Here is a 12909-nt window from a genome sequence, read left to right on the forward strand (position 1 = left end):
AGGGCTGACCACGCCCCTATCGCTGAGTGAGGGAACGGAGGGGAAGTCAGATCCAGCTAGCCCCCCCCCGAAGGGGGAAGCAGTGACAGGAGCAGTGTAACGGTCAGGAGAAAGGTGGCCGGGTGGGCGCGCGCGCCAAGTTCAAATGTACAGGCGCGCGGGACAGCAGGGAGCTCAAATTGGGAGCCAGGTCCTAAAGCACGCCAGAGGCAGGGGGAAGAATCCGGGGACTCTTCAGCATCAGAAGAGTCCAGAAAGGGCAACACCCCGGCGGGCAGACGGACCCAGAGGAGGAAAGAACAACGGAAGAGGTGGAGTAAGGCTAGAGTCTTAAACTGGTGTCTAGGGGGAGGAGACTCAGACGGAGCTTCGGCGGTCTAGGGTTTAAGACGTAGAGCTGCACGCTACGGCTTTGGAATGGAAACTGAACTTCAATAAAGACTTTTGTATATAACCACGACCTAGCGTTGGTCCTCTGTGAGCTGGGACCTCGGGCAGCTCTGACACATATGTATCATGACTTTCTTTAACATGTATTAACATGGTTTTCTTTGTGTCGTTTTCTTCTAAGTTTGCAGCTTAGAGCCAGAGAATGTTCAAGCTGATCCAAAGAACTACACCAGCCTTCTGGTTACCTGGGAGAGGCCACGAGTTGTATATGACACAATGATCGAGAGATTTGCTGTTTTTTATCAGGAGTTGGAAGGAGAAGACCAGACAAAGCATGAATTTCTAACAGATGGGTATCAGGACTTGGTAACTGACCACTGTTATTTATTTATTATTTGGTACAAAAACAAAGATGGTGATCCACTTACAAATCCTTATTGCGAGGGACTGCTTTGCTAGCACTAATGAGAACTCAGCATGCTGGTTGCCCTCTCTCAATGATAACTTTAATTACCCATGGTGATATTTATATAACTGGTACAATGCACTTCTCACAGAGGGTAAGCTTTGGGCCAATGACAGAGCCATCATTCACATGTCTGCCCTATTCACATATAAAATTAGATGATGCTTTAACTATGAAAGGAACAGCTGGTAGTGGGGCACTGAACTCTCCTTGTCCCTCTAACCTCTCTATGTTCGCTCTGATCCGGGCAACTTTATCTGAGCTCTGAGACTAGAAGCAAACTAATGAATTGAGAAAATCAGCCAGAACAACAAGTGTGGGGGGCAGGGGGGGAGTAAGATGCTCATGATTTAGGATTTGACTCGTCTCCCTTACACATTCCTTTTACTGTTGAAGGAAGACCAATCCTCTCCCTACTTTCTACATGAATGGGGCAGGCACATCAAAAGAAACAAGCATCCATCACCATTGAGTCTGATTTTGAGGCTAAGCCATGTGAATTCATTTTATTCTGTGTAACTTTGGGCAACAGCTTTGCCCATTGTCAGTTTTATCAGATGGGTATCAGTTCTGACCATTACATGCATGTGTATTACTTGGGGGAAAATGCTGCACCTGAAGAGTATTCCTTATTATAGGGGTTATTAAGAGTTGGGAATGTAGTTAACATGCAGAAGCCTGAGGCAAGAAAAGAAGCAGGTGTGTTGAATGTGCATAATGTAGTTAATTGGCTTCTTTCCTTCCAGGGGGCCATTCTGAATAATCTGCTGCCTAATACAAGTTATGTTCTTCAAATAGTTGCCATTTGTGCTAATGGTCTCTATGGAAAACACAGTGATCAAGTGATTGTTGACATGCCTTTGGATGATCCAGGTAAGTGCACTTTTTCCTCTCTCTATGAAAACACACAAGAATCTTATTTGCAAACCAGCTGAAAATGCAGTGCTATGGAATTTCAGTATCAATGGTTTACATTTGACATTTCTGAGCTTCTCTGTTTCCTGACATTTCCTTAAGTGTAGACATTGGGTGTTCTGTTATTTCAGATTATGAACCATGATAATGGCAATGTTCCACAGCCACTTTGATTATGGTTTCTGCCTGCTGCTGCCTAAGTTATTTCAATGTAGTTTTATAAAACCTAGGTTCAAATGCCTACTTAACCATGACATAGCTGGCCCATCTATTTCACATGGTCAAATAAACTGTCAGTTGCTAAATTGCTTGTATATTAAATAATAGTCCATGCACTAGTAAAAAGAAATTGCTGAATGTGATTTCCATTGATTTTGAAATCTTATTGCATGTTGCCGCTTTGAAATTCTACTTCAGTGCAAATGTGGTGATGGAATTCCCTTGCTTCTTAATGTTGGACAGCAAAATTCAAAAGAACTAACTATTATGTTTTGTTTACTTCAAAGCTCTATTTTCACTCCTTTATGTAGAATACACTATATTAGTGGTTTGGTTTATTTCTGTTGAACTACTCATCCTAACTTTATTCTCTGAATTCAGAATAGTTGAATAGTTACCGCAGCTTAAGAAAATTGCGTTTTAAAATTATATAAACATATAAATTTTCACCCTCATCCTTACATGAATAGTGCAAATTGAATAATACACGATAATAATTTTTCATAGTCTAAGGCAACCTACCCAGAATGGCACAGAGTTATCAGGAGGGGTATAAGCTAATTCCTAAACAATTTTCTACAAGAGTCTCTGGACCAGAGGATACATGAACATCCTACTATTTCCCATGAGTCTGATATCTTGGGTTGTTTGAGGATGCTTGTACAGGCTTTAATTTTCCATATGCTTTTCGCTCTCCTAGGATACTTCTCAGCAGTTTCAAAGCATCAAATGCCATAAATGAATTTAAATTCTGTGTTTGATCTGAGGTGGGAAGCAAGTCTTTCCCAGTAATTTGCCTTTCTTTTATCACCATTTAGCAGCCCGTGTTTTATTGGCCTGGTAGAGTTGTTATGACAAAGTGTGAGGACTTGTGGAATATACTATTAAATCCTGAACATTTCTGCTCAGAATATAAATCTCATTAAGTGTATTAGGTGCTTACTCCCAGTTATGTGGGTATAGTAGGAGTGGGGAACCTTTGGCCCTCCAGATGGTTCTGAACTACAACTCAGATCAGCCCTACCAAGCATGACCAATGGCCAGGGATGATGGGAGTTGTAGTTCAGCAACATCTAAAAGGCCGAAGGCGTCCCACACCAAGGGTATAGGATTACAGTTTTGTTTGTCTTGGGAGTACAATACAAACAATACGTATGAAGAAAATGGAGAAAGACAACTTAATCAAACCTTCAAAGAAGAGCAGTCTTCATTTGGTCCTCAAAAATAGCTCCATTTGTATTCTTACATCATTGAGGATTCCCTTCAATGATTCCTCTGTGAAATCGAGAACTGTTGAGCACACACATCCCCAGATTACAGACTGGAAGTTAAGTTATTACTAGTAATGACTAAGGGCTCATCCTCACTTTCACTTAAATCCTATTTTTATCATATTGTGTACCAATTAGCTTCCCCAAGTGTAATATCTTTTCTTACTGGTCTGCCGCCACACCTTGCAAAACCCTGATCTTACCCACTGAATTGGATCTTATCAGATGCCTGGAGAATCCAGAGGGAGATCTTCTTGTTGTTGGCCACCAACAAAGAAGACTAGGCAAATTCATGGAGCTTAAGGCTATATGTAGCAAAGATCCATGATGTCTATGCTCTGTCTCCACAGCTTGAGGGAGAAATGCTTCTGAATACCAGTTCCTGAAAGCCCCAGGACAGCTCTTGTGCTCAGGTCCTGCTTACCAGTTTCCCACAGGCATCTGGTTGGCCACTGTGAGAACCGGTTGCTGATCTAGATGGTCAAGTGGCCTGATCTAGCAGACTCTTCTTTTGTTCTTAAGGTTATATTTCTCCCCTTGTAGAAAGGCATAAGAAGGCTCTGCTTCTCATGCGCACACACGTTTTCTTTATCTACCGATCATGATTATGGAAAGCCAGGAAAAGGCCTTCGGTCTTTTGTTTCCCACCAACTTGTTAGAATACCATTTTATAGCACGGTCACAACTTGCAGATGTTTTCTTGGAATATGTTCAGATGATTGAAATTGCTCCAGGTTTTGATCTAATCCAATAAAAAGTTGGATTATTTGTTAAATTAGCTGTCTCCTCTTGATTACTCGCATTCTTAATTTCCTGCATGATTTCATTTGTTGTCTCCAGTTCCTCCTTTTCTACATGCCATGTTGAATATCCCTTAAATAGATTCATGGGCGTTTCTCTCTGGAATTGGCAACCAATCACATCCTCAAGACAGTGCAAGTCTCTTTTTGAACCCTGGGCAGAGAGTGAAGCAGATGGTTCCTTTCCTTCTCAACCCCTCATACTGAATTGTCCCTATTCATCTCCCCCAAATCTTCAGAACATGCAAGACACAAATCCACATAGCAACACTGTGCTGGACTTCTGTCTCCAGACTGATTTTTCTCTGATTGCAGTGGAAAATTTATGACTTATTGAGTTCTTCAGTTGTATAGGGCAGGCATGTCCAACTCCAAAGAGCCTGAGATCTACTCCCACCATAAAAAATCTGGTAGTGATCTATCCATTGGATTGACCAAGGTTGTTGACCTTTCTTCACCATAGTTGTTGAGCTTTTTTGGGGAAGGAAGACCCAAAGTTGCTGAGTGAGCTTTTTTTGCAGAGGAAGAACCTAAGTTGTTGAGCTTTAGTATTATTATTATGTTGTGGGTGATCGGTCAGGATCACATGATCAACTGGGATCAACCAGGGATGCCCTGCAATCAATCGGTTGATCGTGATCAACCAGTTGAACATGCCTGGTATAGAGGATGGCATGGTAGGGCTGTGCTGCTAACTTGGTCCTTCTCCAACCAAGTTGCTATTGAATACAATAACAGAAAGGTTGAGGTTGTGGCAAGATCAGCACAGTGCAGGAGCCTCAGAAGACCCAGTGGTCTTACTTCCTTTTGTACTTTTGCTTGTTGCTTCATGCATTTGTTTTTAGGTGTCATCCCGGTTGCTTTGATCAACCTGGAGAGGAACTCTTTTTGTATAGCCTCCAGAATCTATCAAAACAGAATAAGAGAATTGGGGAAAGGGTGCTAAAAGGAAGTGGGAAAGGTTTGTCATCCCGACTCAAAAGATCTTATCTACATAAGAAGTAGAGCCATGATTCCCAGCTTGGAGTACAGAGGGCTAGGAGTATCAGTGGCTTCTAAGAATTGATGGTTGTGGGACCAAGTAGTTCATAGGAGGTTCTGGAGATGATGCAAAGAGATTAGGAAGCTCCCTGTCTGGTTCAGGGGATGAAACAGATGAAGGAAAGGAGATTCCATCTGTGCCAATTTGATAGATACTTTAAAAGCTACAGAAAGTCACATGCTGCTTAGTTACTGTGCTTGCCGTAGAGTAGCAATACATGCCATTTTTCCTGAAGTGAACACATTATCACAGTCCGGTTTACTGGCGATCAAAATCCTGGCTGAGGATGTTGGGACTGGGGGTAAGATGGTGGGGTGGGAGCAGGAACAAGAGTCCAGAAACCAGGGGTCTGAGGGTCGAGAAGCAAGGAGTCACGAAGCCAAGGTCTGCGGATCAGGAAGCAAGAAGCCAAACGCAGCAAGGCAGAAAACATGTTGCTGTGGCAAAGAGCCGAAGGGAAATGCTGACCTTATATGCCTTCCTGGCTCTTGCCACCAGGTGCAGTGAGTTACCAAATGGCCTCACCTGTGCCTTGCCTCTCCAGAACAAACTTAGGAAGGCCCCAGTCCTGCGAAGCCCTACTGTTCACAGGGCCTGGCTCCTGCACGCACTCCTGACACACATTTTGTTGAAATCTGCCTCTAAAATGTAAATTGAAGTTTTGTTGATTTATTATTGTTGTTGCCGTAGGATTTCATTTACCAGTATGGTATTTAATCATCCATTCATACAGTTCTAACTCCCTGAACTATTAGACATAAGTTCAAGCATTGCACAAAAAGGGGGGGGGGAGAATGGGAAATCGAAATGGGGGAAGGTGGAAATCCAAGCCCAAATTCATTTTAACTGTTATAACAAACATGCTTTTCTGCAATGGAAATGAACATTGTTCAAAAAGCGTACTGAAATGCTATATAATATATTTTGGACCTGCAGTATAAAATATTGTAAATGGATATCCAAAAAAAAAAATTCATTACAAACAATTGAGAAGCCAGGGAATGTTATCATTATTTTATCCCTAGCCTCCTAAGCTCCAGAAAGCTACCAGGTAAGACCATTTTTAAATATTTGATGCCTCTCAATCTATAGCTGCTTCTGCTTCTCTGTTACTTCTTTACATATAAATCATTTGGGTCAATTTTGATTAGGGCCATGGTAATGGTAAAGTGTGGGTTGGGCTGCAACATTTTCCCCATCATCACCATCATTTGTTGTAAACTGTTTATTAAGAAAAAATCCCACCTTTCCATTTCCCCCTCCACCAGTATTTTTATTTAATTGTTGTTCATTTAAATACAAGAACAGCATATAACTACAGTAACTTGTCCAGTGGTACATTCTTATTAAATTTCATAGGCCGCTTAAGTAGTACACAAGCAATACGCTTGCTTATGTATTATCAATTCAAGTAGCCTCTCCGCAGAGATTCTTGTGTTTAGGGTGGAATAAAAGTATCTTCTGTCTTGTTTGGTGTTGTTTTTTTTAAAAGCGGGCAATCATCTTGAAATAAAATATGGAAAGCAACAAACAAAGAATGAAAGAAATTTAGAGATGGGAGCAGCACAGATTTTTTTAGTAAAAAAACTTGCAAATTCACTATGGATAAAAATAAGCTGAATTTGGCAGGTGGGTTGTCTGCCATAAAAGGTATTTGTAATATGATGAAAGGAAATCAGAGGTGCAAAGCATGTCCATTTCTTGGGTTTAAGAGATGCATGCACACACAGAGATTTGCAATTAACCACAAGGGATGGGGGTTTCCATATTGTAGCTGTCTCCCCCCGTCCCACCTTCCTTGGCTGGAAGTGGCAGGAGATTTAATCAAGGAAGCAACATGGGAAATATGATTAAACCCACCTTCTGTTAGTGCTGTAGCCATGCACACACAGCTAATAAAACACACGCAGTCACATAGCTGCTTTTAAACAAAGAAAAACAACATCCAACATTATCTAGTTTGACGCTTATAGTGTAGTAGCATAGACAACTGAAAAATTTACAGTATTTGTGCTCCAACATTGAACCACAAATTGTTTTTTGTTTTTTAGAAGGGACATGGGTGGCGCTGTGGTCTAAACCACTGAGCCTCTTGGGCTTGCAGATCAGAAGGTGGGCAGTTCAAATCCCTGCGACAGGGTGAGCTCCTATTGCTCTGTCCCAGCTCCTGCCAACCTAGCAGTTTGAAAGCACGCCAGCGCAAGTAGCTAAATAGGTACTGCTGCGGCAGGAGTTTCTGTGCACTCTGGTTTCCGTCACGGTGTTCCATTGTGCCAGAAGTAGTTTAGTCATGCTGGCCACATGAGCCGGAAAGCTGTCTGTGGACAAATGTTGGCTCCCTCGGCCTGAAAGCGAGATAAGCTCTGCAACCCCATAGTCACCTTTGACTGGACTTAACCATCCATGGGTCCTTTACCCTTTTACCTTACAAATTGTTGTTATATCTGCTTCCTACACCCATCCCCTGTCACAACAAGGTTTGCAGAAGTTGGAGGAGGGGGTTGAGAATGCTGATCATAGGGGTTTCTTGTAAAGAAAATATCTCTTTCCGGTCCATCAGTTGTTATTTCATCCCTGAATATGAGTGATGTTTGTTTGAGGTTCAAATATTAGGTTATATAGTGCATATTTTTGTTTTATAGAAATTGAATTTCCCGAATTGACTGAAACTGAAGATTATGAGGTATTGTATTGTCTCATACTTCACTTGCCCAATGACTGCCATACTTACGCTCCTAGAGTTTAGTGGAATATCCATTGTGGTCTAGGGTGGCCAGATTCAAAAGAGGACAGGACACTAGCTAGAGGAGAAATTTTCAGCAGGTGTTTTGTGTAACCTTCACCTTCTGAAAGCCTTCTTCTACCTATTGAAAGGTGTAAGAGACCTGTCCTATTTTGAATCTGCCCACCCTAATTTTAAAAGTTTGAACCTTGGATTGAAATGTGAAATTAACGTTTGCATTTACAGGTCCAAGTTGACAAGGCCACCTTTGCGTAGTTTTTGTTTTTAAAAAAATCAAATTAATAAAAAAGGCTGTGGTGTTTTTTGGGTTTTTTTTAAAGACTCTTAAGGAGATATAGCATCCTTCCTACCACAGAGGATGGTCAAATGGGCATGCTGAGTTGAGCAGCAATCAGCACAGCTACTGCCCGTACACGCAACTGAGTGTTAGTATAGCTCTTGAGAAACTAGGAACAAATTTACTGAGTTTGGGTATTGGGTTGATTCACCTACATCTAGGCCAAATTTGTATAAGCATTTTCACTGTTGGCTTTATGGTTCTACCTGAAAAATCATGTGTTATGAGTGCTTTTTGCTAGACTAGGGAAAGTATGGCTCAGGAGAATGCTTTATCTCTCTTAATCTGGCCCTTCTAAGCAACTTCAGCTATGAACAAATGCTGTGTTGCTTGACTATGCATTCAACAATGATATTTTGTGCCCGAAACAATTGCTGTTGTGAAAATTAAGTCATAATTTACTTATTCCAAACTTGTTAAGTATAGTTTGAGATGACTATCTTCATTTTAAATAATGCCAAATGCCTAAACTGGAAGTTACTTCACAATTTTTAAGATAAAAAATACATATGATTGTTGTTCTCTCCCCTACAGTTGAGTTAGATTCTATGTATGATATTTAAGCAAACAAGCCTGTTCTCCATTTCTGGGGGGCAAAAATCAAATGAATTATCATTTTGAACTAGCAGCTAATTTTTAAATATTTTAAATTTTAATTGCCATTTTTCTTCCATAATGGATAGAAATTCAAACACAAAGACATGAGATTTCATTGTAACATATCTCCCTCTATTCGCTTATCTTCTGATAAGATATTGATTTGTGTTTTGTATGTGTCTCTGTGTTGTTTTTGAAGGAGGAGGAGGAAGATGAAATCGAAGAGGCAAGGGCAGGGGTGGGTGAAGAAGCTGCCGTGATTGCTGGCACAGATAGTGTGGCAAACCAGATAAGGAAAAAAGAGTTCCAATTTACGACGCCTAGCTACAGTCAGGAGAGAATGGGGACAAAATTCAATGAAGCGGGAACAAACAGATACTTGGAAAGAGAGGAAGACCCGTATGGGGGAAACGACCATTCCAAATCAGTTTTTGATACAACTTCTCAATCTGCCACTGAAGTACCAAAGGAAGAAGAGGATGATTTCATGGAATCTCAGTCAGCTACTGCTGTTGTCCCTCCAGCAGACAGCTCCACCAAAGGTAATGGGGAAGAATATGAGCATGATTTTTCTGACCATGAAACAACAAGAGCATCTGCTTCTGATAGTAATGAAGATGATATAGAGGTGTCTGCTTTTAAACCTGACCTAGACACCGAGGACTCTTGGGTTTCTGTTCCCACCACTTCTGCTACATGGTTAGTCACTGTAGAGACCTCTCAGGAAAACATCTTTAGTTCAGGAAGCCCAGAAGTAAGCATGCACGATGATCTCTCTCAAGACTATATTAAAATCCCGTCAGAAGATATAGTGTCTCCAAGAGCTGAAGACTCTGCAGAGAAAATGCCTGCAGTCGATGGGAATTTGTGGTATCATAATGGTACAGATATTACTGCTCTTCCATTGGATAGGAAGCAGCTCTTTCACATTAGTTCCCCAAATCCTACAACGGCACCTCATTCCAGTGGTCCATTGGTGTCACAAGATGCTTCAGTTGCGGATGTAGAATTGCCACATCCTTCTACTTTTGCTCTCTCCCCAACCGAGTTGTCCTCTTACTCTGTCTCTTCAAATTCTGAAGAACATGGCTCAGCTTCTGCTGCCAGTGAGGTACTCTCTCAGACAACTCAACCAGTGTATAATGGTGAGATACCACTTCAGCCTTCCTACAGTAGTGAAGTGTTTTCTCTAGTAACCCCTTTGTTGTCTGGCACTCAGATGCTCAGCACTTTCCCTGCTGCATCAAGTAGTGATGTGACCTTGCATGCCACACCCATATTTCCCAGTGTTGATGTGTCATTTGACTCCACCCTGTCTTCCTATGATGATGTACCTTTGCTTCCATTTTCCTCTGCTTCCTCCAGTAGTAAATTGTTTCACCATCTGTATATGGTTTCTCAAACATTTCCGCAAACTACTCCAGTTGTTGAGAGTGGTAAGGTGCCCCTGCATGCTTCTTTGATATTGGCGGACAGTGGCGAATTAATACAGTCAAGCCTCGCTCAATTGTCTGATGTTGTATCGCATCAGATGGCCCGTGCTGCTTCAGAGACATTGATATTTGGTCATGATAGAACTCGCTTGTTGTCTCAAGTTGAACCATCCAGCAGTGATTTAAATATGCATGCCCTGTCTACAATGTCTGAACTTACCTATGCTTTATCTAGTAATGTGGACACTCTTCAAAATGTTGCTGCTTATACGTCAGAATTTGTGCATGAGTCTGTTGACGCATCTCATCAGGGTCCGTTATTTAGCAGCTATAGCAGTGTGCTGGTGCATAAGACTTCTGCAATCTTGCAAGCTGATACTTTGCTGCAGCCTACGTGTTCTCTTGCTAGTGAAATGGATTGGTCTGAAGCAAATTCTGGTAGTGAGTCCCTTTTGCCTGACACAGATATTTTGTCTATACGTAAAGCTTCTTCACCCGAATTGATATGCGGCACACCTGGGTTTAATGGTGATGTTGACATGCCTCACAAAAGTGGTGCAATAAATGAAAATGACAGAGAACTGCAAATTTCTTCTTTCAGTGAAATGGCTGCTACGGAAAGTGCAAAGACTGAACTTCCACCAGCAGTTTCTAATGATGAGATTACTAAGCAGGATACAACCTTAGAAGAAAAAATCATTGCTGTTTCTAGTGCAAAGGGAATCCTTCCAGTATCTTTTGCTTTTCCTGTTACTAAGGTGTTTGATTATGATGTTAGTAAACTCTCAGAAACTCATGTTCCTATTCAACCTTTGCATGTTACAGCTCTAGCCTTTGACGATACTTTGCTTAAGCCTGTGCTTAGTGCATTCTCACCGCAAGCTTTCTCTACCCCTGCTTCTAGTGAAATATTGTCTCCTTCTACCCAGCAGTATTTTTATGAGGCTTCAGCTGCACTAAATAATAATGCATTGCTGCAAACTTCCTTTCAGTCTTCTGACGGTGATATACTGCATAGAGCATCTGTAACTGTGCCTAGCGATCCAGTACTGACTGAAAAAATAGCATGGGCTGATAATGGTAGTTCTATATTTGACCAAATATTGCACAAAATGGCACTAGATTCTGCTGTGAATAAAACAGTGTTGCATTACCCTTCAGCACCATCTGCTGCAAACACATCACATACCAGCAACCACCCCACAGATTCACCAGAAGATTTAACTGTTGCCCATATAGGCAGTGAATACATTTCACCCAGGTTGCTTAGCAATGAAGACACACACCAGGTTGCTCCTTCCTTGTACAATAATGGCATGTCATATCAGTCAACCAGTTTTGAAAATACAAGTGCCTTTCCCCTCAAAACAGTGAACACAGTGAATATCCCTGTTTTGCCGGCTAATATTTTACCAAAGACAGATACATCGGCTAACAGCCATAGCTTTTCAAGTGCTTCCGAAAAGGATGAGTTTCTCACTCCTCCCTCATCTACCAATGTTATTGATATTGCCGTTCCTGTGCCTGAAATAATTTCTGATTCTGTTCAGCATACTTTTAAAGATATACTGGATATGTATATTTCTGTTACACCTGGTTCTCCCAGCGCCGAAGTTGGTAAAACTTTAAACACTTTATTAGTTCCCAGTAAAGTAACCAGTGAGTTATCTACCACGGCCAGTTCTGGTACAGATTTGTGGTCTTCTGTTGTTGATGATGATTATGAATACGATAGTGGCCTGCCTGTAAATAGTTGTCACACATGCATTTCCCCTAGAGACACTCAGGAGGAGGTAGATGAGCCAGATACACAGGTAAACAATGCAAACGAGAAACATAATTTAATTATAAATCCAGATGTTGAAACGGCTGAAGAGGAAGAAGAAAAAACCACGATTGCTCTCTCAGACCATGTGAAAACCGATGAGGTGGAACAGCTGAAATACACAGCAGCACCAGCCCTGGCTTGGAAGAGAAAAACTAAGAAACACAGTGATCCAGCTGTATTGGATAATCACATTCAGACTGTTAGCAATCCCTTACAAAAGGCACCGGAACCTAAATCATGGACGGTTTTTGCAAATGATGAAGAGAGTGGTTCTGGCCAAGGTCCTTCAGATAGCTTTAACGATAATGAGACTTCCACAGATTTCAGTTTTTCTGATGTTAATGACCATGACCCTGAAAGGGTAGTTGGAGCAGGTAACTCAGAAACAGAATTAACTTCTGGATCGCAGCAATCACCAGTAGCATCCATACCTAGTGGTCACTCATCAGTATTCAACGTTTCTGAGGCAGGTTAGTTATGGCCATCAATTGTGTAACTTGCAGATCTGTAGCGTTCTTCTTCTACTTGGGTATAAAGGGAACCACATGGTAAAACACAAATACGTGACCAGTAGGAATTAGTATGACCATTTCATTTACAGGCATGGTGCAATAGTAAGATTGGGGGAAACTGAAGTAGGTCTCTTGCATATGCATTATCATATTCAAATCTGCAAGCCAGTTTTTTAATTTAAAAAAAGTCCCAAGTTGTTCTCAGTTAAGAGATGGCTAAGGGATATGTCTGTACTGTGAATTAGACATATTTAACTCTCATAATCTTTGCAACTCTTCTCTTCTAAAGGTACTAACCAGTCTTAGATGTTCCTATCCTAGCCCTCTTAATTGCAGTTACATGCTCTGTGGCTTGA

The 12909-nt window shown here is 41.4% G+C and overlaps 1 protein-coding gene across 6 annotated transcripts in view; it reads left to right on the forward strand.

Annotated features, from left to right (window-relative positions):
* The window catches only part of PTPRZ1 (protein tyrosine phosphatase receptor type Z1), a 121028-nt gene that overhangs the window by 72924 nt on the left and 35195 nt on the right, over nt 1-12909 (forward strand). For 4 of the 6 annotated variants that reach the window (XM_079994000.1, XM_079994001.1, XM_079994002.1 and 1 more), the window contains exons 9-12: nt 572-756; nt 1603-1729; nt 7746-7786; nt 8980-12511. In XM_079994000.1, the coding sequence (XP_079850126.1) occupies nt 572-756; nt 1603-1729; nt 7746-7786; nt 8980-12511 (3885 nt within the window). The remainder of the gene's footprint in view (nt 1-571; nt 757-1602; nt 1730-7745; nt 7787-8979; nt 12512-12909) is intronic. The other 2 variants (XM_079994004.1, XM_079994005.1) reach the window with 1 other exon arrangement.

The sequence above is a fragment of the Podarcis cretensis genome (assembly GCF_951804945.1).
Source record: "Podarcis cretensis genome assembly, chromosome: 10".
NCBI classification, from domain to species: Eukaryota; Metazoa; Chordata; class Lepidosauria; order Squamata; family Lacertidae; genus Podarcis; species Podarcis cretensis.